Raw genomic sequence first — 25,696 nt, forward strand, 5'->3', positions numbered from 1 at the left:
CCCACGCCCGCCCCCCCCCACACACACCCCCCCACCCTCGCCCCACCCCCCCTCAAAAGTTTTTGCCCCCCCCCCCCCCCCCCCCCCCCCCCCCCACACATGAGCCGCCAGCCGCAATTCCAGTTTGGTATCTTTCTCTACGCTGAAGAGGCGAAGGTTCATGATCTTGAAACTTTAGCTGGTTGACCCAAATTGAGTTTCGCAGCCATGCCTTTCTACCAGGCGAAAGTTTGAGTTATGGTTCTGAGCCAAGAATTGTAAATGGAGATTTAGATTTCAAGATTTATGCTTCTCCTATTTTTGCTTATGCACTTGCCGGATGGAAGATGCCGTATGTACACATAACTAAACAAGTAGCAGCCACGATATTACGGTTCGCTGGTTCTGTGATAACAATGCTGTGCGGACGAATTGAGCCGCCGCGCCGGCGATCGAAGCGGCTGCCTGCCTTATCATAACAATTTAGCAATTTACCCGTGGGGGGTTAAAGCCGAGGCTGATGACATGATCGTGACAATTTCCTGTCATTACGAGAAAATTGGTAGCTTAATAGGCGAGTCACTGTGGTGGTACCGACGCCAACCTTAGCTAAGCGTGGTGAAACTATCAGTCAACTGTGTCTACAGCAAACATGGAACCGGGTCAAGATTGGAACTTTGTCAATCAATCACCTGCGGGTTCTCGGAATATTTTGTGACAACAAGCTGCTACCTGTCATTGGGCTCACTGTAGTCACACCCGTGCATAAAGCAACCTTAGTGTAAGAAAAGCAAATACGCATCTGTTTGCTCAAATTAGAATCAACCTACTACTATTTTTTATTATTATTACTATTAATGCTATTAGATTACTATTTTATTTTTGTCATCGTCCTTTCAAGAATAGACTGAGTGTATGATGAACAGTAGATACTCTGGGGATCAAGCGCCGTGTGCAGCTTCAACGGGTGTGTCACCGATACGGCAAACGTATTCCAAAGCATGAGCCATTTTCGTCGGAATGTCTGTCACTCATGCCTCTCTAAAATTAGCTAAGACGTTTCTGACGGCAACTGCATGATGACCGGGTAAGCTTGCGTTCAGCCAGCCATTGTTAGCCTAGGCTCTCTGGAAGGGCTTGTTATCGTGGGTCGTTGCAACAATGGTGAAATTGTATCAGGCGAATTCTCAGGATGTGGACTTCACAGAGAGAGCAAAGAGTTTTGACTGCGTTTTTGGCTACAATGCCTTGGCCGCCTCATATGGCTTGTGCTCAGGCACAGATATCCCACACATGGTGAAGTTTCTGGCCCGGATTCACGCACAATTGAATGCCGGCGGCTGTGATCGTTGTTACGCTAGTCTACTACGTAGTCAACTCCAATCGACATCGAATCTCGACGCCCGATCCAATATTGTCGATTCCAGCGAGCTTCGGAAGCACCGACGCGGCTCAGTAGCTACGATGGGCAATAGACGATAGCTTCAGAATTGGGCTTATGTTCAGTGCGAGAAGAACCTGAATAAACTCCAAGCGGACTAATCAAAGCAGGCGGGAAGGGAAGGGATCCGCCGTAGGCAAGCCATGCATCGCCTACGTTAAGTAACATCTAAGCTTCTGGGGCATATAGTTGGAACATCCAGAAACCGGTGAGAGATGATCAATCATTACTCTATCGCAAGCTATTGAGACTGTTGTGGTTCTCAAATGGCCTCCGTTCGGCATCATTAACAATTAAGCTTAAATTATCTATCCTGGTATTTAATAGATTCATTCGCAAAAACTGACATCGTCACATGACTCAGTCATAATAATACCGTAGCTCTAGCTTCTATGATGATATACGAAAATTCCCAATATACAAGCCTCATACTCCTTCAATAACAAGATTTAAAGCAATATTTAGATCACAGGTGTCTCAATAACGGAGCCAGTTGTTTGAAACAGAGTAGCGTCGGCGGGCTTCTGTCGCTTCCGCAGGACATTCTCAATGAACGCCTCGCCGGCCTTGTAAGACGATCGAACCAAAGGACCGCTCGCACAATAGATGAAGCCCATCTCGAGCGCACGCAACCTCCATCTCTCAAACGTTTCCGGAGATATATATTCTGTGACCTTCATATGTCGTTTCGTCGGCTACAAAAAGTCAGCAAGTACGCCCGCAAACCGCAGTCTCTCCCACATACCCGCATATACTGTCCGAATGTAACAACGTCCACATTAACCATTCTCAACTCACGCAGAGCATCTTCCACTTGTGCTTCAGTCTCGCCCAAACCCAACATGATACTCGACTTAGTAATGAGACCCTCCTTGGCATTTTTTGCAGCCTCCAAAACGCTCAGACTTTGCCGAAAGGTCGCCCGACGATCACGAACATACATGGTAAGGTCCTCGACAGTCTCAATGTTATGAGCATAAACATCTAGGCCCGATCGTGCCATCAGCTCCACCATTGCCAGATCTCCTTGAAAGTCACCAGTGAGCGCCTCAACAAGAATATGAGGTGCCTTCTGCTTGATCTTGATAATAGTTTCCGCGAAATGATGTGCCCCACCATCCGGTAAGTCGTCACGATCGACCGTTGTCAATACAACATAACCGAGACCCCATTGCGCAATGGCTGCAGCAGTATTTTCAGGCTCGTGAGGATCAAGAGGTGGCGGCGCTCGACTAGTTTTAACACTACAAAAGCGACATCCTCTGGTGCACGTGTCGCCCATGAGCATCACAGTAGCTGTTGCTGCCGACTTTTCGCCTCCTCCCCAGCATTCACCAATATTTGGGCAACGTGCTTCCTCGCAAACTGCATCAATACTTAGTAGTTTGTAAGACTTGGCGGGTGACTTTACAACGCTTACCGGTATGCAAGTTCAAGCCCCGTAGGTCTTCTTTGATCTTGCTAAAATTTGCACCCTTAGGAATATCCGTTTTGAGCCACGACGGTAATCTGACAATTTCCTTTTTTGGTGTACTGCTTTCTTTATGTCCTATAACATCCTGCTTGCTTAGCCCCGCTTGGAGGAACTCGTCGAATGATGGGCCGGCGTTCAGAACATCGGTGAAACGTGTGCCCCTCCGCCTAGAAGGAGCCCCAGATGACTTCGATTCAGACGAAACAGATTCGGTAGCTGTAACGGAAGTTGCAAAAGAACGAATTGCCGGGCTCTTCAGCGACTGCCGGGCGAACTGGCAAACGGGTCGGCTAATCCCGGAAGACGACATGATTGAGAACTGGCCGACGAGTATTAGATATTAACTCTTGCAAATCAAATTCCTCTCAAGAACAGCTTCCGCACACTACTCCTAAGACTCATTAACCGGTATAAACTGGTAGTCCGCAGTTGAAAATGGAATGTACGCAAATTAACGAGTGTAAACCTCACGAGTTTGATGAGAAATCCGGACAATCATAACCGCCCCAACGCTAATTTGGCACTAGGGCCGCAGGACAAGTCAGGTACGTTTGTGCAATTACGGCATTTTTCATATAACTTGTCTCACTACCACGCTAAATGCACAAGCCCCTATTCTGACAACGAGGCTCTACTGCCGAGACCAGTTGGGTCACGCAATTGAACAGGTTTTGGGTTAACGTAGTTCATAAGCCAGTGTGCCACGCCAAAATAAACCACCGGTTCGCTGATGAACAAACATGCCCGTATTGGAGGTTCGTACACAGATGGAATTGACTTTGAAACAGCCCGTCCGCATATCATACGCACTGTCCAGGCCAGCAGCTGAGGATTTGGATCGCTCTCGAGTCTCAACGTAGATTGCACCATAATATATTTACTTTGCAACTATAACTACAACTATGGCGATTACTATGATACCAACTGATCAGCGTGGAAACAGGGGTTTCATGGTCGGACATCGGGAATGTAGTTTCTTCCTTTGTGGCAGCTTTGGTACAGAGTTTGAAGTCAAACATATAGTTGGAACCTTCCATTAATAGAAGTGTCGAACATGACCAAACCTATTTGAATTGAGATCCTTATAAAGAACTGATTATATCAGACTTGGTCCAACTATTGATCATCCCGGCGTTAATGCTTTAATCAAGACTAGTTATAAATTACCTCAATATTTCAACTTGAGAAGCTTTTGAGTTGAACATATTCGCCTAGATCCTATTTGATTCGTTAATCAATCGCCTTCTCAGACGCGATAGATGAATGCCATTCGTTGAATCTCAATTAGACTTCAGTGGCCAGATTTTGATATCCGGGGTGTTAAATACTTCCGTGCAGAAAATGCCCTAGTGATCCGCGTTTATCCATAATATCACGAATCCAAAGATCTCGTCGTAGTAATACATAACATCTCGTATTTTGTGTTATCTTCTGAGGTCCATGAGAGCAGTAAGTTTTTAAGTAATATCTGTCCGGGAACTAATTAGACTTAGAGAGGATTACGTCCTCCATGCATGATGACGAAACGTGTAGACTTCAACCCTGATTTTTAGGTTTGGCAGAACACGCCTGTTAACATGCACCGCCCACATATAATTATAATCATCCGGTCTTACTCTTTAGAAGTACGATATATACTGTATACCTAATAGGCGTCTAGGTACAGTCATCTTAGAGTCTGGAATATGGCTACGCTTCCAGACCCTGATACGCTGCAGCCGACCACGGAGTTGCAGAATGTGGCACCTCGACGGGGTTCGGATGCAAGATCAGTGGGAGCGGCCGCGTCTGCCAGTGGTGCCGAGAATCTGCAACAACAAAGTTCTCCTCCAGGTTAGCTTTTAGGATTATTATCAGTGTTAATCTAGTGCATGGAAGGCTAACGTTGATGTTGAAGCGGAGCCTCAATCGGATTTGATGACCGCTGCACAGCGAAACCAAGTCGAAGTAATTCAAAATTTGATATCCAGTGGCCAATTCAGTGTGCAGGATACGTCCGCAGATGGTGCTACGGCGTTACATTGGGCAGCAATAAATAACGGAGTCGAGACTGCAACCTACCTATTAGATCATGGCGCGGAGGTCGATCGTAAAGGTGGAGAGTTAATGGCAACCCCGCTACATTGGGCATGCAGGGTGGGATTAACTAATGTTGTGAACCTGCTGATACAACGAGGAGCTGACCCACTGAGAACGGACGCACAAGGATTTAACGCTCTACATATAGCTATCCACTCGTCAAATATCATGCTCATCGTTTACTTTCTGCATCAGGGATTGCCTGTCGACTACGTTGACCCACAGGGCCGGACTGCACTACATTGGGCAGCCTATCAGGGAGATGCTTTGAGTGTGGATATACTACTTCGATGGGGTGCTGATGTCAAAATAAAAGACACGACAGGGTTCACACCACTTCACTGGGCGGTAGTTAGAGGTAATATGTCATCGATGAAGCGGTTGATTGAAGAGGGGTCAGACGTGAAAGCAGAAACAAATGATGGAAAGACACCAGCAATTATTGCTCGTGAGATGATGTGCTATCCAGTATGGATGCATGCTTTAAAGAAGGCTGGTCGCGACGCGGATGGTACGATAGTGCCGAAGCGCTTCAGTCAGGTAAGCATTATGGGATCAGCTAATATTTTCAGACGGATAACACTCGACAGACTGTTGTGAATCGGATAGCATTCTTTTGGCCATTTTTTGTCTTATGGCTCTGTTTACAGATTCTGGTGTATATTAACGTCGTGGTCGCTATTGCGTTTACTATCATCACCGTATGGGGCTCGCATCAGATACTTTTGAAAGTCCTTGACGTGTCTCGGCCAGGTGCAGCTCACAACATTTACAAGACTGTATGTCCTCACATCTTGAAATCCATCAAAACTTACCATATTAATCTAACCGTATTAGCCTTATCTGGCGGGAATTTTTTCTGCATCTGCATTTTGGGTCGCAGTTAGTTGGCTATTTAAAGTTCTACCCGGGACATATGATGAAGCTCCTGTTCTGAACGTGGCGTTCTTTTTAACATTTGGATCTGCCATGCTCTTTTTTGTTAAGAGTATGCTAATGGACCCTGGATATATTCCGAAGCCTTCAGGTGTTTCGGAACAGCGGCAAGTAATTGAGGATCTACTGGCTGTTGGCGAATATGATTCACGTCATTTCTGCATATTTTGTTATACTAGACGGCCTTTGCGAAGCAAGCACTGCAAATTTTGCGAAAGATGCATTGCGAGGCTTGATCAGTAAGTTGTGTTTCCTGTTGTAGAGTGATAGTAGTTGCTAATTGTCTCAGTCATTGCCCTTGGATCAGTAATTGTGTTGCTGTGCGTAACCATAGAGCATTTTTACTATATGTGGTCCTACTAGAATTGGGAATACCGGTGTTCTTGTATTTGGTATATATATGTGAGTGCCAATCGTTGGGTCCAACCTAAGTATTTGCTAATGACAATTTCTAGATACTGCAGATGCTGACGACGACGCCAAAGGGTGCTTAATTCTTAACGACGCCCTTTGTGCACGATTACAACATGACGCCTTTACCGTCTATCTAGCAATATGGTCCTGCATGCAATTAACGTGGGTGTCATTCCTTACAGTTGTTCAGTTGTATCAGGTTTCACGTTCCATCACCACAAATGAAGCCTACAATCTACACACATACGGATGGATGGGTGGTAATGGAGATGAGGAGCCCGTCCCATCTAGTATGGCAGATCCGTATGCACCCGATAAACCCGGTGCGTTCTCACATAGTCATGGACATCGCCAGCGGAGCACATACGGAGCCTGTTGTAAGCTACTGGGCATTACACAATTTATCAATCTTGTTCATGATTTATTCTCAGGAAGCTCAGGATTGTCATGGTTTTCAGCATCGGCAACCGATGAACATCGGCGACGTCGGCGTCCGGCGGTGGCTACCCATTATAATCCGTTTGATAATGGGTGCATTAGTAATTGCAAAGACTTCTGGGGAGTAGAGGACTCGGTGTTTAAGCAGCCGTTGATGGATTTGACGGGGCAAGGAGGGCAGGCAAGGATTGGAGGTTTAAATGTTGACTACTATAGACTATGGGATGTGACCGCGGGCAGTATCAAGAGCGGTGCATCAACTCTTCAGAGACTACATAACGCGGATGAGGATTATGATGCCTTGCCTGGTGATGATATTGTTTAAAGTTACAGCATAATGACGCAGGGGTTGTTAATGCATATGGTTTCGTTGTTTACGTTCGTGTTTGGATATGAAATGCTGGGGATAATTTACCGCATAAAGTTTTGACGATTGCAAAAAATATTGTACCGAATAGTATATATATTGAAAAGTGATTGGAATGACTATATCATCGGACGGTCGCCCTTATTTATTTTAGGAGATAGCCAAATTTCTGGCGCCCGTGGCACGGAGAACTTCTGTTATTGTCAATTTGACAGGATGTGGCCCGATTCGGAATATCAATAGTTTATCATACATTGAGAAGTAAACAGTTTGAATCTAGGAAGATATATCCCAACTATGCTTTGGCTTGATAAAATTGGAAATTCCAGCTATCCACAGTATTTGGGGTTAGGTGAGCTTGGGTCTCATAAGCTCAATACAGTTTAGGCGGCAAATAAATTCTCTCCGCATTGTGCGAAGAGCATAGAACGACGACTTCTAGAGGATCGCTTCTTATTACACAAGCAGCAGCCGTGTGCTTCGTTTAGGAAAGCATCTTGATCTTCCATATTTAGTTCGACAAGTATGCCGCCGCCACCACAGCATTTTCCCGGCCAGGCCCCATCGAATTGGGAGAAGTTCAAGATGGGAGCGATGATGGGGGTACGGTTTCAGTGAGCCGTTTCAGTCTCTTGTGCGAATGTTCGTAACTAATAATACGTCATGCAGACAACGGTTGGAGTTGTTGTCGGGTTTCTATTTGGTTAGAATGAATATCGTCTGTCCGTCTTGTTATTGCAGCTGACGATTTCCAGGTGGATTCAGCATAATTCGCTATGGTCCCGGTCCCAATGGTTTCGTTCGCAGTCTAGGCCAATATATGCTGGGTTCCGCTGCTACTTTTGGGTGAGCAAGATCCGTTTACGGCATTGCATGTAATATAATGCTAATAACTTCCATTAGGCTGTTCATGTCTGTTGGATCAGGTTTGTGAATGAACTATTGTTACGCATTAGTTTCGCGCTAACCGTAGCAAAGTGATTCGATCCGACGATGGCTTAGAAGCCTACAAGTATAGAATGGAGCTTGCCCGGTTACGCGCTCAGCAGATGCGGATTATAGCTGGGCAGGCGGAACCATCGACGCGTGAGAAGCGAAATTAGATTGGAAGTGTCTCTAATATGGCACAATTAATGCCGTTGTAAATAATCCGAGAACTATCATTCAGCAATTTTATGCCGCATAATCAAATCGTAGGTTCTTTATAGTGTATGCAAATAATTTACACCACTTGTTTCCCTGTGATTTCGTGGTCGTGCCGATGATTACACAAACAGTACATTTGGGACTGGGCGTTGCACATTCGTATGGCCCAGAAGCAACTTGAACAATAGAACCCGGTCAACACGCGCACAGTTCATCGCAACACCAACAATCATCGCGCATATTGACAGCTGTAACGAAATAGAAGACATATACATAGGTACTGCATCGACAAACTCGGTGTATTGCACGCATGCCGCTACAACTTGCCGCTAATGCACCTCACGAGACAGTTTTAGCAGGAAAGAACAGATCGTTAGATCCTTCTGCGCAACTACTAGCAGATGTCAACAATTACATTAGTGCTTCCGAACCAACAGTTTCTGATGCGATCACCATCGCCGGTCCCACCTGAGCCACATGCTGCTCTACTGCCGCACTCCTCGATGAGCGATATTGAAAGCGATGACGATTCAAGTACTGTGGTTGGCGATGCCGACGTCAATGATTTACCTGCCGTTCCTGATCCAGAAGTCGCTCAAGAAGGACATCTTTTGAATGGAATAACAGTGCAATCTCAGGATGGCGCGACCGGTGGGCTTGGACTAGTTCAGGATCAAGTTCAGGATCAACTGCCTCCTTTGCAGAGACCGCCGATCAATGGCGCCACTGAGAGAAGTTTGACTCAAGAAGTCCAAGAACGCCGTTCATCTGGAAAGAAGAGTAAGCTACATAGCCATAGTAACGGAAAATCGTGCTGATATCCATAGAACCTCGAGAAGGTCATGGTGTGCATCATAAGGCAGCGTTATCCGGGTCTTTCAAACAGCAACAATTCCAAGTGACACCACCAGGTGCAACGCAAGAATCGGTATATTTATATCTAACTCCTCTAAACAGTACGTTTACGCGCAAGTGCATAAGCGTGCCATTTTATCCCAATACCATGCTCTTGGGCCGTCAAATGAATTCAAGGACTATACCTACGCCTGAGAACGGTTTTTTTGATTCTCGAGTGTTGAGTCGACAGCATGCTGAAATTTGGGCAGACCGGAATACCGGCCAAGTCTGGATTCGTGATATTAAAAGTTCGAACGGTACATTTATTAATGGTCGCAGACTGTCTTCTGAAGGTGAAGAAAGTGAGCCACATGAATTGAAGGCCGAGGATGTTATTGACCTGGGCATCAATATATCCAGCGAAGATTCAAAGACGGTTCTCCACAATAAAGTCTCTGCTAGAGTGGAAAAGATAGTGTTTGGTGCAGTTAATTTGCTATCGCAGTCGGGACTCGGTATGTTTCCTCAAGGTCAGAATCAATTGCATCCAAGCAGTGGTGGTATAAATCTTTCGTACTCCGATATTGATCCAAGTGTGAACTTGGGGAATCGAAACTTGAAGCTGTCATCTGCTGGACATCTTTCAAATGGCAATACGTTGTCCATGACTGGCGCGACTAGTGGACCCGGTAGAGCCAAACATCGCATTATATCTCGAGTGCTGGCATCATCCGGAGTTTCGACTAAGGGTCCAATATCATTGGAAATGGTCGTCAAAAGGATTACCAATGAGATACAATTTGCCAAAACTCAGCATTCGGAATTACAGCGCGCAACACAGGTTTTTGAATCTATGGCGCGGTCGCAAGCTTTATCTGTTGCAGAAGCGGAAGAAGTCGCAGAAGCGGCAGCATTAGCAGCAACGGAAATGCAAACTCAAGGAGTACAGCATGAGCCTTCGGAGCCAGCTGCAGAGTCCGGGGCCCCGATACCATGGCCTCACTCACCGTCATTATCATTTACATCTTCGTCCTTATCTCCACTACTACAAGCATCATCAGCCGCAGCCGTTGCAACAGAACAAAGAATAATATCGTTGACGGTGTCACTGAATGCGTTGGAACAAGAGTTGAAGGAGGCCAATGAGAAGGTCACTGATCTCGAGGGTAGGCTTGACCAGGAGACATATCTGCGCCATCAAGTTGAATCCAAGCTTGCGCTAGCACAACAGGAGCTAGTGTTAGAACGCGAACAAGCGATCAGTGACCTCCGGTCTGAGGAGGAAGAGGATGCTGAAGCCGCCGGACCTGAGGTAACAGCTGCCGATACGATCGCGTTAATGGACAAGGAGGAGGAACGCCAAAGACGACGGAGCAGTGGCTCCGGCAGCGAGCTCGATGTTGACCTGATTGTCGCCAAACTTGAACAAGCGCGTCGAGAGGTTCAAAAATGGGAATCCCGAGCATTGACAGCAGAACATCTGGCGGAAGAGAATACTCGAACTTTGGAGCGCTTTATTAAACAGCTTAAATATGAGAAGGAATTTTCGTATGTTGCCCACAGTCCAGGAACAAGTCCTACGCGAAACGGCACTGGCAACAGGAACCGAAGCTTCAGTCGCAGTCCAAACCGTGATAGTTTGCAATGGAATGCGCGAGGTCGTGAAGACACACCGTCGCCACCACTGCCGCGTACTACCACATTGACGCCAGATGCGTTCAAGAAGGTCAGAAACGAGTTTCCGCTTCTGAGTAAGAATGGGGCCAATTCATCCTCTGTTTCGAAGAAAGATGGTCGGACACTGGCACCACTTGATAGTAATGTTCCACGCAGTGGTTCAAATTTTGCGGTTCAGACGGCAGATACTCCTCCATCAAGCAGTCGTTCAATGATACTAATTGCCCCGTTTTTATCAGCGGCTGGAATTACTGCAGTTGGAATGGGACTCATGACGTATTTAAACCAATTATCCAATTCCAGGAGTTCATGAATCTGGCATGACAGTATATGAGTGTGATGTAATGGCGACAACGGGATAGACTTTTGCGGCGTTTCGATTTGTATGTTGACGTGCATGTAAGGGAGCATTGAGGACGGCAAGGCGACACACCAAATCTTATGTATATTTGATCCGCTATCTCTATGCCATATGTGCCTACTACATATTTACATCTATGATTCATGTTCTACCACGCCGTTCCACAAAATGTGGTCTAAGGTTTTCGATGCTCAAACTGATGATCTAGCTTCTCTTGCAAGATATCTGCAAGCCTATTGCCAAGCTCTTGTATAGGATTCTTCACTCCCGCCATTTGCCTTTCCCATTCGTCCCGTGCTGCCTGTTCTATAGATGTTGCTTTCGATTCAGGCAATCCGCACGCTACTATTTGATCAAAGTATGACAGGTTCGTTGAAGCGTTTATCGCGACTCCATGCGAAGTAATATAACGTCGAAGATGAACACCAATTGACGCAATCTTTTCGCTATCTGATAGCCAGACTCCCGTATTCTCCGTAGTTTTCGCGCGTAATCCAAATCCTTTCAGCAGCTCTATTGCTGTATCTTCTAGCATTCGTACATAGCACTTTGACGAGAGCTACGCATCACCTAATTAGCAATCTCCCGCATATCAAGCCGGGAACAAAGTACTAACATTAAACTCCTTCAAGTCAATAATAGGATACGCCACTAATTGCCCAGGACCATGAAACGTCGTTTGCCCGCCTCTCGTAGTCACTACACTGGTAACTTCAGGGACTTTTGTCTTCAAGATCTCAATTTTCCGTATTGACTCCTCGTCATGTTGCTGTCGCCTGCCAAACGTATATACCGGTAAAAATTCCATCGTTAACAAAGTCGGTACCGGTCTCGGCACGATATCTGGAACGCGCTTGGAGTCGAGATAGTTCTTGACTAAAACATGCTGTACCGCGGCTCCAGTTGAGTATGGGATTTGAGTTGGGCTTATATGAATGTGCTTGAGTGCTCGACGAGTGGCCATGATGCTGTACTATTCCAATAATATTGCTATAAATATCTCATGATAGGTAGCGTGTTGATATGCTATAGAGTCGAAATATATGCATCCACAAGGCGATGCTGATAGATAGCCGACAATGGCGCAATCATGGATTGAAGACTTCGGCAAACCTTACCCACAGCCTCGAATTAAAGTTTAAAGCTGTTTGCGTCGGACTTGATCCTGTTGGGCAAATATGAGCCCATTATTGCAATCGCACGTAACGTATAACTACATTAATATTTTGGGAAGATAGAGGTTCAAAATTCCCCTCGAGGCAACGAACTCGTCCATCGAACCGCAGCTATAATTAATCTCCTACCAAGGTCGATCCAAGGATACTAGCCCTGATTCAAACAGGCAATGCAGTATCAACGATGACAAGCTCTGACACACATCAGCATCCTTCGCTGTCAGACCGGCTTGCCCGGCTTGCGTCCGAACTTCAGGCCCGCGGTGTTCTAATTTCAGACGGAATTCAGGTCCAGAAGATCTCCGGTCGTGGAATCGGTGTTGTCGCGCGTCGAGTGATCCCAACCGGTGAGCGAATAGTTCAGTTTCCGGTTAATGCGCTACTCAGTCCGAGAACGGTCAAGACCGCGATATTGCAAGAAATATCCGACGGCGGTCCAGATGCAGCATCTTTCATTTTCAAGTCCACGGCTCGTAAGAATCAGGACGTCAACGTGCGGAAACGACTTAAGCGGCATACATCTGTGAAGAGCCAAGCCGGAAAATATGCGGATTTGCTGGACTCATTATCGTCCCATCAGGTGTTGGCGTACTATTTGTATCGGGAGAAGCTGCGGAGAAATAGTAATTGGAACTCTTTTTTGGAAGTGCTGCCTACTTTGGAGATGTTAGGTGTACTGCCTCTAGTTTGGGATCTCCTTGATCGTGGTAGAAAGAGACTGTTGGACTATTTGCCAGCAAGTACATATGGTGAGGACTTAAGGTATGTGTCCGTCAGTGGGCTAGAACTAATGCTGTACAGATCATGCTGCACGTATGAGCAATCAATTCCGGGATGACTTGAAGGCGGTACAGGATATGTTTATTAATGTTGAAGACATCGAGCTATTTATTTGGGCATGGTTATGCGGTATAGACACAGTTACAAACTAGTTCAGCCATTACAATCTGGACTAACTGCCTTATGTAGTCAATTCGCGATGCTTGTATTACGAAATGGCAGAAGCTCGTACATCTAATGATTGCATGACACTAGCACCCGTGGTCGATTTCCTTAATCATAGCGACCAGGAACATGTGAGTCATGTTTTAAATTATTTGTCGCCTGTGAGACTAATCAAACCTTCCAGTGCTCGGTCCAAGTATACGATGCCGGACAAGCCATGAAATTTTTTGGATTGGTGACTACTCGTTCGTATGATATTGGCGAAGAGATATATCTTTCGTATGGAGCTCATACGAATTCGTTCTTGCTGTGCGAATATGGCTTTACCCTTCCGACCAACAAGAACAGCGAACTCGACATTACTGCCGAGTTATTGATAATATTGAAACGTGGTGGTAGGAGGAGTTGTGATCGTGACAGTGAAACTGCCAAGATGGAGTCGCCAAAGTTGAAGTTCTTGGAGGCCCATGGGTATCTGGGGGACTACACGCTTTCTCTTGATACGATATCGTATCGGACGGAGGTTGCGCTGGCAGTTGCTCAGGTGCGAGAGGAGGTTTGTAGGGAACCAACAAGCGACGAACCGCAAGCAAGAACACTAGAGCGTTCGCAGCTGAAGGCGTTCATCTCGGGCATCTCGAATGGTTCAAAGTTTAAAGTCAAGTCCACAGCGATGCTCAACACTATTCTGGAGGAGGTCGTGAAGAATTCTGATATCGTGCTAACCAGGAGTAACGACGATGTGAATTGCGATGCCGAGAATAAGGACAACATCAGACGGTTATATGTCGAGCGAAGGCACATAGCACGTGCTCATTTACAACTGCATGGATAGGATCATGTGAATGAGTATAATGGCTAAAGAAGTGTAATTAATGTAAAAATACAAAATGCTATTTAGCAGTAAATGCCGAACTCCCAATATCCTATGTACAGTCACACCAACTCAGTCCCGATTATATATACAGTTGTTGTCCGTCCACGCATAATTTCACTCTTGCGCTTTGTCTGGTTGAGTCTTATCCAAAAAGTCATCATCGCTGTTAACCTTCTGCTGCCTGAGACCTTCCCGTAGAAGTTTCGCAATTTCCTTCTCCCGGTGCAAGCCCTCCATTATCCCATCATGCCTCGCGTCTTCTCTTCTCTTGAGTCTCTCGTTAGCTTTTCTAGATATTGTTGAACTAGCATACGGGCGCATGCGTAAAGGCCCATTGTATAACCTAGCAATTTTCTGGAACGGTCTTGAACGCTCCACCTTACGCAAAGGCTGCGACAAACTTCCTATCCATAATCCACGCTTTCGTAGGGCCAATCTTCGAAAGCGCCGAAGTATTTTCTCCTTCAGCTTCATGTTCACAGGTCTATCGAAATCATTCGCTGGGCTTGTGAAGGAGTTTACCGTCCAGGCTGGCTCAAGTTGAACATCCGGTTGCTCCTTATCAGGTGGCATCACTTCGGGTTGCGTGTATTGCTCTGCAATCCGCTTATCCATTATTGACACTGGCCCGAGGCTAAAGTTGCTCCTCTCTTCTTTTTTTAAGTCATGGGCAATGACGGGATCCACGCTCCAATTCTTAGCATACGTCTCGCTGTGGTGAGCCTCTAGCGGTGATGCGAGCGTCAATTTATCTCTATTGCGCACCTGTTGCCCCAGCTTCTTCACCAAAAGCGTTATCACGCGGCTCACTGGCGTATATATCTTTCGTCTCGCACCTTCCTGGACAATAAAGCCGTTCAAGAAATCAATTTCAGTGACTTTGTAGTTTCGAATGTCCTGTCGCATCGAGGATACATTCAACGCGGTGTTCTTCGCTACAGCGACGACTTTTTTCCAGACCGTAATCGGGTTGAGAAGTTCTTCTAGCTCATATTCGGTGAAGTATAACTTCATTTCAGGAAGATTCCGAAGAACGGAAGCTGCCTCTGCGATAATCATACGTGACAGAGCCATCAGGTACGTCGAGCTTCCTATTTCGCCATTGTCCACGTCCATAAGTGCTGTAAGCGGGTTAATGCAGCAATTGATCAGCATCTTGTCCATTTGCGACGCTAAAAGTTCTTTATAGGGGACCTGGACTGCTCCAAGATCAGGCGAGCTATTGAGCACGGTCATAATATATTTTGTGTTCCATGCTTGTAAATTTTTACTATCTGATAGGTAATTTAATCGTGACTGTTCGGATGTCTGTGATAGATCCATGTTCGGAACTGGCAGCTTCTCTGTATCGTAGCGCGGTAACACAGAATACTGAATTGACCCTATGCCGCGATGAAGAATGCTGAATGGCTTCAGGCCCGGCGAACAGCCATGCGTATTGATTCCGACAATGATATTAGGTCTGTACTCTGGCAGAGGCCAGAGCGCCTTGATGTCCTCCACCAATCCGAGCCCATTTTGGAGAAGTACAATATTGGCCTTGGCGTCAATTGTTCGTCTATCACGTAATCTCTTAATCGCGTCCAATGTATCATGTGCTTTGGTGCACACGATAAGGTTGTATATTCGAATGAGCGAATGCCGTGCGTGCTTGAATCTCACCATCCGGAAAGGGCCCGCATCTTCGGTAAAGGACTGACCGCCAAACTGTCTGTTTACGCTGATTTTGTATTTGCTCTTGTGAAATTCAAGTGCCTGGTTCCGGGACCGCAAGATCACAGCTATTCGGGCCTTGACGGGACTCCTCTTGAGAGCCCACGCAACGAAACCACCGACGCTCCCAACACCAAGAACAGCTGGCGCGCATTGTTAGTATCAGACTATTAGTTGCCGTACCAGAAGGTCCACATACCCACAGTGTTCCTAAATATGTCATGATGTGCCTTCAGTAGCCTTACTTTGTGCTCTCGTTTCGGCACGCTGGGCCCAGTGGAATCTATCCGCTGCTGTTTCCAATCCTTGTAGAAGTTCTTGGCCTGCCAACGGTAATACACGCTCCGCAGTGAATCCGCGGATGACCCTTGCCGTGCCATGCGACTTATTGCGCCATGAATTTGTTTATTTCGCATTGTCGTTATTGACACATTGGCAATAGATCTAGACGGATTAAATGCGTTTCTTGATGACCGGATACAAGAATCCCCTCAAAGAATTTATGGCGCCGTCCGAAACCACCTATAGAACGAGAAGGTTAGGGTTATGCCTCGTAATAGGCCAGAAAGTTCGGTGGAAATTGTACACCTCAAAACGTTATTTGTTCTTTACGTCTGTGCACCGATGATATATTAGATGCCGACTCCGAGCATTGCGAGTCCGGACCAACACAGATGTGAGCGACAACCGGTTAGGATTATAGCTGAGCTTGAATTTATCGCATGGAAAATCACGAGGGTCGCACGCTGGATGCGTTGGTATTACATCTACCTGGACTGGCGACGAGAACTATAAGGCTGGCATGAGCCAACTTATCAACGCCATTTTTTACAGACGTAGTAATAATCAAGACGTTTTTAAACTAAGGGGGCCAACTAATATTTCCTTTTATCAAAATAATCAAAATATTATCTATTTATGTATCAATTCCTGTACCTTTTCTTACAACGAGATGATTGTCACAGTCAACTTGCCTCGCCATCGAACACGCCAAGGCACCACAGGACCCTATTTACTTGAACAGATTCCGTAGGTTTCTTTGTCTTTTTGACTGGCAAATACCGAGAACCGCTGCCATCACATGTTATTCTTCCAAATATGCTCCTGTATCTCGAGCTTTTCTCAAGTGCACACACTTAGCGCTATTTCGATGTAACCGACATAAGATTTCCCGAACATTTAGGACGTATAAGCAATATTATGTTCGCCTGTGTATACGTAGTATCACTTATTATTGGCAAAGGCAATGCTGTAAGACGTGGACTATAAGAACGGGTCGGAAATAGGGTAGGATAGGGTAGGACAATGTATAAGGCAAGCCATATTATCTGAAGACTGGAACGTGAATCAATTTGGTCAGTTTCATTGTTAGGGGTTGGAGTTCCAGATGAGAAGAGCCAAATCTCCTCTAATCTCTCTATTTACGTTATCAGAAGAAGTAATCGGGCGTCAATACGGTTTACGTTGTCGGGTAATTCTATAACTATACAACTATACAACGTGTGACCTGCATACAGAGCTCTTACAATCGACATCCGTATGCGATGTCACTACGAAATCACGTACTATGTTAACGGCAGTATCGACAAGTATAGAGTCGAAAGTGCCGAGGCGATAAACGTCGGACTTGGCGATCAGTTGGATGTGTGCTGCGAGAGAGGCACGCGACTGCGATCGAAGTGTGGGGCGAGTGCCATGTGGAGTTGCCACGCCAGCGAAAATTTTGCATCGGGAGAAAATTAAACAAAGGACAAATTGTCGACTATGTTATTATTACAATAGAATGCAGCTACGGCGCCGAGTATCACGACGATTGCTGGCAGATTGAAGGGCCGTGGCTGCAATTGCGATTACTGACGAGTCTAGCGGATACTATTTGCACCTATCATAATAATATCAACAGGGCATACATAGTAGGAATAGCACAACGCGAAACGACTACGCATCGGCGTGTTCGAAGGTCAACTAATATATAAGTTACTGTAACTTATTAAGTTGTATTCTACAAATTGGAGGTGCGACTCTAATTGCGCCACCCACGTCACTTTTTCACTTACTGTTTTGGGGATACGTGTGCGGGTCCCGCTCTTCTTGGCCGATCAATCGATGCCGAAACTGGATAGCACGGCCCCCGGCGCCACACTGCATTGGGAAAAACGATAAGCCTAATCTACCGACGAAAATTTGCCATCCGTGGTCGGAAACATGTGAGTGAGGTGCCACGCAGAACTCCATCACTCCCCCAGAATAGTTCGCTCTTGTAGAGCTTACATGGCGCGTGGTCACTGCATTCAGCCACCGCCGTCAGACAGAATTGCGGGGGTTGTGTTGTATGCAGTGGGATGTGTAGAATCAATCGATTTGAGATAACAAGTAGGCCCGGGGAGTCCGAGGAGTCGGCCGCGCAGCCAATCAAAAGTCGCTTTGACTTCCAGTTTGCGTCAGAAATGTTTTGTGCAGAGTGCATATATATATACATTGTAAAGTGTGCACACTCTGATTGGTAGTATTTACGCTTAATGTGAATGCGATCAGCCACTCCAGCTCGAGCCGCACAAACGGCCAGACTACCACCGGTACCCGAGTCTGTCCAGCGACGCGACTAGCGTGGCCTGCAAAAAAAAAAAGTTCGCCTTCGAGGCTCTCTCCTCCTCGGCGTGCATGATCCTCCTCTCATTTTCGTCACTCTGCACTTTGTTTCGTAAATTATATATCCCCGTGTCTGGCTTCTCCAACGCTCCCTCCCACACAATTCAGTCCGCTCGATTTGCCTGGACTCTCCGTCTGTCGCTGTGACTCACTTCGTCGCAATGGAATACAACGGCACCGGCCCGACCGGCGGTAATTCCGCTACCGAGGACCTCAATGTCTACTACAACTTCGGTGACATTGCGTATGTGCTAATCTCTGCCAGTATGGTTTTCATTATGATTCCCGGCCTCGGCTTCCTGTATTCTGGCCTCGCCCGCCGCAAGTCTGCCCTGTCCATGATCTGGGCATGCATGATGAGCGGTGCGGTTGCAATTTTCACCTGGTACTTCTGGGCATACTCTCTAGCGTTCTCTCGCACAGCCACCAATGGCTATATCGGCAATCTCCACTCCTTCGGACTCCGCAACGTCCTCGGTGCCCCGCCCGCAGCCACACCACTCATCCCCGAGCTTCTGTTTTCTCTATACGAGGCCATGTTCTGCGGTGTCACCCTCGCCATCATCATGGGTTCGATCGCCGAGCGCGGCCGGCTCCTACCCGCCATGGTCTTCACCTTCATCTACGCCACCATCGTCTATGCCCCCGTCGCCTGCTGGGCCTGGAATCCCAACGGCTGGGCTTTCAAATGGGGCGTCTTTGACTACGCCGGCGGCGGACCGGTCGAAATCGGCTCTGGTGTCGCCGGCCTCGCGTACTCCTTCGTGCTTGGCCGCCGCAGCGACAAGCTCCTTCTCAACTTCCGGCCGCACAACGTCTCGCTCGTCACACTCGGCACAATTTTGCTCTGGTTCGGCTGGTTAGGCTTCAACGGGGCCTCATCCTTTGGCGCAAACCTCAGGGCCATCTACGCATCCTGGAACTCTAATCTGACAGCCATCTTCGGTGCCGCGTCCTGGTGTCTCATGGACTACCGCCTTGAGCGCAAGTGGTCCACTGTCGCCATCTGCTCTGGCTTCATTTCCGGGCTTGTAGCGGCCACTCCCGCTTCCGGCTTCATCCCGCTGTGGGCATCCGTGCCGCTCGGCGTCGTAGCGGGCATTACTTGCAATCTGGCAACCAAGCTCAAATATCTCCTCCGCAACGACGACTCTCTTGACTTATTTGCCGAGCACGCGGTTGCTGGCATCATTGGGCTGATCTGGAACGGGTTTTTCGCCGCGGACTACGTCATCGGTCTCGACGGCGTGAATCTCGGTGCGACAGGCGGCTGGGTAAATCACAACTACCCAGCGCTGTACAAGCAAGCCGTCTACGTGCTCGCGTGCTCCGCCTACACTTTCGTTATGACATGCGCTATCTGCTACGGCCTCAACAAAGTCCCAGGGCTACAGCTGCGCGCGGACGAGGATGCCGAGATGCGCGGAATGGATGAAGACCAGATCGGCGAATTCGCCTACGATTATGTCGAAGTTAGACGCGATTACCTCGCCTGGGCACATCCCACCCCAACCGACGGCGTGCCTGTAGAGCATTACAAGAACCAGCCGACGCTCGTGCCCGTGCAGCCGTATTCCGCTAGCGAATCTACCGAGCGCGGCTCCGGGTCTGGCGAGAAGGAGAGCTAGGTGAGATGTTTGCATTTGATGCTGGGTACGGAGTGTATGTGGGTTAGATCATTGTACTTTTAGGTTTCGTTAGTTACTCATGGAATTTGATGTAGAATTGTAAATACTGTTTGGCATGGTTTTGAATATAACACTGTATGATTTTTGGAATCTTTCACCTGATTACGTCTGGACCTGGCGAGTGCGATGATGCTCACAATCTCAGCACCGCTTGTTGCGCTGAGCTTCTTCTCTGCACACTAGTTCTTGTTGTAGGAAAAAATTAGCTAGTTACAGTTATTCGGCACGGTTTGATTGTTTGCTACTTACAAAGGAATGTGTAGGATCCAGTAACGTATCAGAAGGACAGTTCGGATCCTCGCAGCGGAAGGCATCAATGACGACTGCCTCAAGCGTAACGAACCACGTAACCCCATCCCGTACTAACCAAAGGGTTGTTGTAGCTGGACACGGAGGTCATCTCTTGCTTACTGAATGGCTGCCTCCATTTTTTGTTCGCTTGCACAGTATTGGATACCTGGCCTTGTACCACGGCGCCCTCCGTAAGACCCATCGCAATGCCCAGATGAAATGTGCCGCGCATACCCACCACGAGATGGCTTCTTGAAGACTTCTATATGACTGCGACACAGCAACTTCGATGACAATCATTCTAGTCGTCACCGTACAGGTAACGAAATGCGCCGTCCCACCTCCTTGACCATGCGTCCATGAGCAGTGTCGATGTCCTTCGTAATATTAGTGGTGTGACACTTTACTCACTATGGATTCCTCGATTCCACTTCGAACCGTAACCCGATCCACAGCACGTCCGAGATGGTTTTACAACTCTCCACCATATCTCCATGCAGTGGAGTTGGGGCAGCCACGACGATCGCAATTTGGCGTTTGCCGTCATACCGCAATCGAGGGAATCTGTATTCTGCGTGAGCGGATGTCCAGTCGACGATCCCATTAAGATACACACTTGTTTCCCTGTACATCAAGGAGCTCTTGCGCACGTTGATATTCATCCCAACTTGCCGGGACTTCTATTGTCGCATCGGGTGAAAGCGGGCGTCTCATAACACTCATCAATTTGTCTCCTCCATCGGGAACCTCACGAACATCCACCATTGTCTTCGGAGTTATTACTGTCTTCTTTGTAGGCTCTAAGTGGCTGTATATGTCTCAGCCACTTGACGAAGGGCTCCCCGGCCACTCGATGCATTTCCATAGTTAAAGTTTGACAGACAGATGATTTGATGCACCCAGAAGTTCATAAGATCCACTACCAAGGGTATGAAACTCAGAATGTGACAGTTCTAACGGAAAGTTTCGGAGAATGAAATCGCCAAATAGAGTCAGATTGGCCCGAAGAGTCAGGCTGGCATGGGGCCAATTTGCATCCAGACTGAACATGCAGATTGTTATGGAAGGGAAATGGCACACATTTCTGCGATGCTGCAGCGTGAAGTTCCCAAGCAAAACTAGTGTAATACACAACACAAACTCCGGTAGGCAACAATTCAACTTTTAGAAATAATGCGGACAGACAGATATATCTGATAGTACTGATAAAAGTCGCCTTGATGGAGGATATAGACATATGGCTAAGAGGGGAATCTCGAAGATAGCAGCAGTTGACAATGAAATGAGAATGGAGCAAAATTGCGCCGAGTCGGCGCACCGATCTCCTCGCGAATACCTTCTTCTAAGTACTCACGGCCACGACCATCGTATACTTCATATCCGCTGTCTTCGAACATGAAAGCGAAATCGTACCACTGTTCTCCAGTCAGAATGTCGTAACTTATGTCTGCCAGGAAGTCGGGCTGGTCCGCTGCCATACAAATAACGTTATCCATAAAGTTAAAGGGTTAGGGTCTAGTCTGTCTGGTCGCACTCCACGCTTGTCAGCCAATCCTCACATATCTTCTTTTCCATTTAACCTACTCTTTCTCAACTATTTACTTTCTCTTTCTCCGATTCAACTGTTCCTGATTCGCGTAATCCCCCCAAATTTCCGTCGCCAATTCATCCATCATCGCGACTCTAGCACTACTATTACCGCTCGCGCCACCAATATTCCCATTGCCCACGATAGGCTGGTCCGGGTCCGGCATATTATCGCTGTCCTTCTGTCCGCCCTCGCGCCAAGGAGTTAAGAGCGGTGGTGTCACCGTATACCCCCCTAGCTTTCTTTCCTGCAGTGTCCACGCTATGTCGAAGTCCACTGGGGTTCGCGCAGCTTAAGACACGACATATTATCAACTGACTTGCACTCCCAACGCGCGTCGTTTTTACCAACACAGGGCGTCATCATCACGGGTCCACCACCACCACGACATCGGCAAAACAAAAATGCCACAACAGCAACTCTATTGCATCTGCCGCAAACCCGACACCGGCCAATGGATGATCGCGTGCGACTTCTGCGATGACTGGTACCACGGCTCCTGCGTCTCGATACGCGAATCCCAGTCCCATTTGATAGAAACGTACGCCTGTCCGTCCTGCACGTCCAAACGCCTCGGCACGACAACGTGGAAGCGAAAATGCCGATTGCCTGGATGCGATAATCCCGCGTTGGTCGACGGGGATAAAAAGTCAAAGTTCTGCACACCCGAGCATGGAGTTGCTTGGTTCAAGCTGAACATCCAAGCCCATTCGAAAGATACAGACGACGGACTCCGCAACGCTGGCATCTCGGTTTCGGAGTTATCCGCGATACTCTACTCCGTCTCGAATGTGCGGGAGTTCAAAAGACTCGGCAATGTCCCGCCTACACCATCCTCTCCTATCCTCACTCTCGAAGATCAAGCACGGTTATCGGCATTGAACCAACAAAAGGCAGAGATTGAGAAGAGATTGAAGTATATTGAGCACAAGGCTAGGTATATCGAGTACGCTAAATTACGCGCGACTGCGCAGAAGACTGTGTGTGGGTTTGATAGGAAGTTGGTATGGGATGACGCTGAGTGGGCCGAATGGTGCGATTCGGATGAAGGCGCCCGGATTTTAGACCGGATACGCAAGTTCAAAAAGACTCAAGACGAGCAGAAAAACGGTGCAAGCGCGGTTGATGGTGCTGGTGCTGGTACTGTGAACGGGGAAAAGAGGAAGCGCGGGCGAAAGGCAAAGCAGCAAGTCACGGTCCAGCTCGATCTTCGGGACATTTTGAACGTCGTCGGAAACTCGGACGATGACGCAGTCGAAGATGTGTGCATGCTTGAACGACGACGGTGTTCTAGGCATGCGAGTTGGCAGCATATCCGTGCAGAAGAAGTCGAACTTGATGAGCGCGTATGCCGCGACGCGTTGGTCAAGATCGAGAGGGAGGAACAGGCTATTAGACAACGGGCTGCTATTCGGAGTTTCAAGGATTCTACAAAAGATGGGGGTCGGTGTATTGTTGCAAATTGATGGCTGGTTTGTATGATATGTATATATGTATTGTAGAATGTAAAAAGTACAAACTGGTCGTTACTCGTGTATCGTCCAGTCTAGACTACTACTCCTTGCAAAATCCCTTGCCGGGAATGAATTTTCCAAACTGGTCACGGCCTGGCGCGTCCTTGTTAACCCAGATCGCGATACTAGTAGCAGGACATTTGAAATCCGCATTTCCGTCCTCGCCAATGTGCACCTCGCCCTGTTCCCACCCAAGAACGTCGGTCCAGATCTCCCCTATATGCTCTTCGCCAACGAACATTCTCTTTTCACCGGGACCCGCGTTCGAAACAACGACCGCGCATCCGTTTGGTCTATCCCACACGCCGCGACGAACCCACCCCAAGCACGTGGGGTAATCGAAATAATCGTCCTGCTCGCCATACGCATACAACTTCCTTGCCAGAATAATATCCGAAAGCTGGCCCCCGCAACTCGGCTGTTCTTTATACTCCCCTGAAATCCCTTCCAAATCGCCCCAAAACACACATGGATACCCCTGCTGACGGAGGAGGATCAAAACGTACGCAATCGGCTTGAAAAATCCCTCGATCCGCGCCTCGAGTGCCTGGTGCGGTTGTGTGTCATGGTTCATGACCAGTGTCACGGCAGAAATGGGACGCGCTTGCACGAGCGTGCCGTCAAAGATCGCGCGTAGGTCAAAGGATTCTGTCTTTGATGCTTCCGAAAAATTGTACACGAGCGGCGCGTCAAATAAGCTGAACTTGTGGTCATCAAGACGATCGAGGTATCCCAACATGTCCGACAATGAATCTTTCCAAAACTCGCCCACAAAGAAAAAGTCTTCGTTCACGTTCCTTTTCAATTGAGTGAGAAATTCCTTCAAATACTCCTCCGAGAAATGCTTCACGGCATCAAATCTAAACCCTCTCAACGACAGCAGCTCCGCGATCCAGATCCCCCAATCGTTGATATCCTTTTTCACCTCTGGATGTGAATGATCAATGTCGGCAAACATCAAGTAATCAAAGTTACCTTTCTCATTGTCGACTGACTGCGCCCAAGACTTAAAGTCACCAAGAATCTTATAAATCGCCGTCTTCTTATTCTCGGCGTTGTAATCCGTTCCCGAGAAATGCTCCCAGTGCCACTTCATGGAAGAGTACTTGTCGCCGCGACCAGAGAACGTGAAACCTAGCCAGCCGTTGATTTCGTACTCATCGGAGATGAACCGCGTGCGGTCTGCCAGATGTTAGACCAGAAGGGAAGACAAAAAGGTAATGCGACCATACGTACTCTCGGGGTCGACTTCTGCGACTCGGCAGCGTTCAGTTTCGTCAGCTGCTGCTTTGTGGTTGAGCACGGCGTCAGCGTCTGCGTGTTTAGCAACATGCATCCAACATTCTGATCAGCGAGATCTTACAGAGCAAGACCCCGGCTTTCTCGGCCTTGTTGGCTAGCGTGACTAAATCGTCCTTATTCCCCCATTTTGTTGGAACGGAACCTTTCTGATCGAACTCTGGACAAGGTCAGACAGGCCTCAATGACGACAACTCGAGGATCGTACCTCCGAGATCCCAGAGATCGTATCTATTCCCGTTAGACACATCACCTATAACGAATACAATAGTACATACATATCATATCCATTCCCAGAAGGTGACGAAGCCTTACATGGGGGCGGGATCCACATGGCAGTGATGCCAATAGCGCGATACTTCTCGACATCACGAGCGAGTCGTTTCCTATATCTTGTGAGCCTAATCGTCCTGCAAAATGTCGAAAGAGTGACGAAATACCAATGTGTGTGGTCGTCTATATGCACTAACCGTTAGTCTGAGCAAAACTGGCAATTTGGTGTGGACGTACCAGGGACATACCACTCGAATGCTTGGAGCATGGTCGCGTTTTCCTCGGTGGGCATCTTGTTCTCTTCGGCCATGTTGCCTGCTGAATGCGAATCTGGAAGACAGCCGGCACAGTCTCTTATATTCACTGTCGCCAGCTGACTGCCGATCTGCGGTATTGGCAAGCACCTCTGCTATCGCTAAGGGCTGATGATCAAACTCTATTCACAATTTGTCAGGAACCAGGCCCTTCGCCTGCCGATCGGTTCAGTTTCACTTCCAACTGGCTTACTATATTGGCTGGACAGAAATTACGTACT

General features: G+C 47.6%; 11 protein-coding genes across 11 annotated transcripts; 6 read left to right on the forward strand and 5 right to left on the reverse strand.

Moving 5' to 3' along the window:
- Positions 1-1,626: 1,626 nt before the first annotated feature.
- V1508DRAFT_363245 (uncharacterized protein) lies at positions 1,627-3,361 on the reverse strand. Its single transcript, XM_066937263.1, has 3 exons — positions 2,841-3,361; positions 2,166-2,785; positions 1,627-2,115 (listed from the first exon to the last, which is right to left on the reverse strand). The coding sequence occupies exons 1-3, from the start codon at positions 3,202-3,204 to the stop codon at positions 1,882-1,884; spliced, it is 1,218 nt and encodes a 405-aa protein (XP_066799166.1). The 5' UTR covers positions 3,205-3,361; the 3' UTR covers positions 1,627-1,881.
- A 1,143-nt stretch (positions 3,362-4,504) lies between these two features.
- V1508DRAFT_363247 (uncharacterized protein) lies at positions 4,505-7,239 on the forward strand. Its single transcript, XM_066937264.1, has 6 exons — positions 4,505-4,727; positions 4,792-5,513; positions 5,564-5,752; positions 5,811-6,148; positions 6,199-6,311; positions 6,365-7,239. The coding sequence occupies exons 1-6, from the start codon at positions 4,580-4,582 to the stop codon at positions 7,084-7,086; spliced, it is 2,232 nt and encodes a 743-aa protein (XP_066799167.1). The 5' UTR covers positions 4,505-4,579; the 3' UTR covers positions 7,087-7,239.
- Positions 7,240-7,653: 414 nt separating this feature from the next.
- V1508DRAFT_394418 (reactive mitochondrial oxygen species modulator 1-domain-containing protein) lies at positions 7,654-8,231 on the forward strand (the record flags this gene model as incomplete). The annotated part of the gene is made up of 5 exons (XM_066938002.1): positions 7,654-7,731; positions 7,798-7,831; positions 7,884-7,974; positions 8,032-8,054; positions 8,107-8,231. The coding sequence occupies 5 exons, from the start codon at positions 7,654-7,656 to the stop codon at positions 8,229-8,231; spliced, it is 351 nt and encodes a 116-aa protein (XP_066799168.1).
- Positions 8,232-8,675: 444 nt separating this feature from the next.
- On the forward strand, positions 8,676-11,101 carry V1508DRAFT_429635 (uncharacterized protein; the record flags this gene model as incomplete). The annotated part of the gene is made up of 2 exons (XM_066941892.1): positions 8,676-9,054; positions 9,102-11,101. 2 exons carry the CDS (start codon positions 8,676-8,678, stop codon positions 11,099-11,101), a joined length of 2,379 nt encoding a protein of 792 aa, XP_066799169.1.
- A 64-nt stretch (positions 11,102-11,165) lies between these two features.
- On the reverse strand, positions 11,166-12,228 carry V1508DRAFT_408098 (uncharacterized protein). Its single transcript, XM_066938961.1, has 2 exons — positions 11,766-12,228; positions 11,166-11,708 (listed from the first exon to the last, which is right to left on the reverse strand). The coding sequence occupies exons 1-2, from the start codon at positions 12,111-12,113 to the stop codon at positions 11,325-11,327; spliced, it is 732 nt and encodes a 243-aa protein (XP_066799170.1). The 5' UTR covers positions 12,114-12,228; the 3' UTR covers positions 11,166-11,324.
- Positions 12,229-12,350: 122 nt separating this feature from the next.
- Positions 12,351-14,200, forward strand: V1508DRAFT_408099 (uncharacterized protein). Its single transcript, XM_066938962.1, has 4 exons — positions 12,351-13,073; positions 13,126-13,233; positions 13,294-13,400; positions 13,454-14,200. The coding sequence occupies exons 1-4, from the start codon at positions 12,509-12,511 to the stop codon at positions 14,102-14,104; spliced, it is 1,431 nt and encodes a 476-aa protein (XP_066799171.1). The 5' UTR covers positions 12,351-12,508; the 3' UTR covers positions 14,105-14,200.
- On the reverse strand, positions 14,121-16,343 carry V1508DRAFT_408102 (ketopantoate reductase PanE/ApbA C terminal-domain-containing protein). The gene is made up of 2 exons (XM_066938963.1): positions 16,059-16,343; positions 14,121-16,002 (listed from the first exon to the last, which is right to left on the reverse strand). The coding sequence occupies exons 1-2, from the start codon at positions 16,273-16,275 to the stop codon at positions 14,261-14,263; spliced, it is 1,959 nt and encodes a 652-aa protein (XP_066799172.1). The 5' UTR covers positions 16,276-16,343; the 3' UTR covers positions 14,121-14,260.
- Positions 16,344-18,458: 2,115 nt separating this feature from the next.
- V1508DRAFT_408105 (ammonium transporter AmtB-like domain-containing protein) lies at positions 18,459-20,421 on the forward strand. Its single transcript, XM_066938964.1, has one exon. It carries the CDS (start codon positions 18,670-18,672, stop codon positions 20,134-20,136), a length of 1,467 nt encoding a protein of 488 aa, XP_066799173.1. The 5' UTR covers positions 18,459-18,669; the 3' UTR covers positions 20,137-20,421.
- Positions 20,422-20,441: 20 nt separating this feature from the next.
- V1508DRAFT_401534 (uncharacterized protein) lies at positions 20,442-21,252 on the reverse strand (the record flags this gene model as incomplete). Its single annotated transcript, XM_066938423.1, has 5 exons — positions 20,442-20,558; positions 20,588-20,653; positions 20,722-20,788; positions 20,941-21,051; positions 21,104-21,252. 5 exons carry the CDS (start codon positions 21,250-21,252, stop codon positions 20,442-20,444), a joined length of 510 nt encoding a protein of 169 aa, XP_066799174.1.
- Positions 21,253-22,071: 819 nt separating this feature from the next.
- On the forward strand, positions 22,072-23,633 carry V1508DRAFT_408110 (uncharacterized protein). The gene has a single exon (XM_066938965.1). It carries the CDS (start codon positions 22,480-22,482, stop codon positions 23,539-23,541), a length of 1,062 nt encoding a protein of 353 aa, XP_066799175.1. The 5' UTR covers positions 22,072-22,479; the 3' UTR covers positions 23,542-23,633.
- Positions 23,545-25,596, reverse strand: V1508DRAFT_408112 (glycoside hydrolase superfamily). Its single transcript, XM_066938966.1, has 7 exons — positions 25,399-25,596; positions 25,329-25,344; positions 25,167-25,274; positions 25,097-25,119; positions 24,953-25,048; positions 24,826-24,903; positions 23,545-24,771 (listed from the first exon to the last, which is right to left on the reverse strand). Exons 1-7 carry the CDS (start codon positions 25,469-25,471, stop codon positions 23,630-23,632), a joined length of 1,536 nt encoding a protein of 511 aa, XP_066799176.1. The 5' UTR covers positions 25,472-25,596; the 3' UTR covers positions 23,545-23,629.
- Positions 25,597-25,696: the final 100 nt, after the last annotated feature.

The sequence above is a fragment of the Lipomyces doorenjongii genome (assembly GCF_038497915.1).
Source record: "Lipomyces doorenjongii strain NRRL Y-27504 unplaced genomic scaffold V1508scaffold_1, whole genome shotgun sequence".
Lineage (NCBI taxonomy): Eukaryota > Fungi > Ascomycota > Lipomycetes > Lipomycetales > Lipomycetaceae > Lipomyces > Lipomyces doorenjongii.

Excerpts from the sequence above, each read along its gene's own strand:
- V1508DRAFT_363245 (XM_066937263.1), bottom strand. The coding sequence starts at position 3,204 with ATGTCGTCTTCCGGGATTAGCCGACCCGTTTGCCAGTTCGCCCGGCAG. Across the intron at positions 2,786-2,840 it reads GGGCTTGAACTTGCATACCG|TTTGCGAGGAAGCACGTTGC; the intron begins GTAAGCGTTGTA and ends GTATTGATGCAG. Across the intron at positions 2,116-2,165 it reads CATTCGGACAGTATATGCGG|CCGACGAAACGACATATGAA; the intron begins GTATGTGGGAGA and ends GACTTTTTGTAG.
- V1508DRAFT_363247 (XM_066937264.1), top strand. The coding sequence starts at position 4,580 with ATGGCTACGCTTCCAGACCCTGATACGCTGCAGCCGACCACGGAGTTG. Across the intron at positions 4,728-4,791 it reads ACAACAAAGTTCTCCTCCAG|CGGAGCCTCAATCGGATTTG; the intron begins GTTAGCTTTTAG and ends TTGATGTTGAAG. Across the intron at positions 5,753-5,810 it reads CTCACAACATTTACAAGACT|CCTTATCTGGCGGGAATTTT; the intron begins GTATGTCCTCAC and ends TAACCGTATTAG.
- V1508DRAFT_408098 (XM_066938961.1), bottom strand. The coding sequence starts at position 12,113 with ATGGCCACTCGTCGAGCACTCAAGCACATTCATATAAGCCCAACTCAA. Across the intron at positions 11,709-11,765 it reads TTGACTTGAAGGAGTTTAAT|CTCTCGTCAAAGTGCTATGT; the intron begins GTTAGTACTTTG and ends GGTGATGCGTAG.
- V1508DRAFT_408099 (XM_066938962.1), top strand. The coding sequence starts at position 12,509 with ATGACAAGCTCTGACACACATCAGCATCCTTCGCTGTCAGACCGGCTT. Across the intron at positions 13,074-13,125 it reads TTTGCCAGCAAGTACATATG|ATCATGCTGCACGTATGAGC; the intron begins GTGAGGACTTAA and ends AATGCTGTACAG. Across the intron at positions 13,234-13,293 it reads TATTTGGGCATGGTTATGCG|TCAATTCGCGATGCTTGTAT; the intron begins GTATAGACACAG and ends TGCCTTATGTAG.
- V1508DRAFT_408102 (XM_066938963.1), bottom strand. The coding sequence starts at position 16,275 with ATGCGAAATAAACAAATTCATGGCGCAATAAGTCGCATGGCACGGCAA. Across the intron at positions 16,003-16,058 it reads CATATTTAGGAACACTGTGG|CTGTTCTTGGTGTTGGGAGC; the intron begins GTATGTGGACCT and ends AATGCGCGCCAG.
- V1508DRAFT_408105 (XM_066938964.1), top strand. The coding sequence starts at position 18,670 with ATGGAATACAACGGCACCGGCCCGACCGGCGGTAATTCCGCTACCGAG.
- V1508DRAFT_408110 (XM_066938965.1), top strand. The coding sequence starts at position 22,480 with ATGCCACAACAGCAACTCTATTGCATCTGCCGCAAACCCGACACCGGC.
- V1508DRAFT_408112 (XM_066938966.1), bottom strand. The coding sequence starts at position 25,471 with ATGGCCGAAGAGAACAAGATGCCCACCGAGGAAAACGCGACCATGCTC. Across the intron at positions 25,120-25,166 it reads TCTGGGAATGGATATGATAT|ATACGATCTCTGGGATCTCG; the intron begins GTATGTACTATT and ends TAACGGGAATAG. Across the intron at positions 24,772-24,825 it reads CGCAGAAGTCGACCCCGAGA|ACCGCACGCGGTTCATCTCC; the intron begins GTACGTATGGTC and ends AACATCTGGCAG.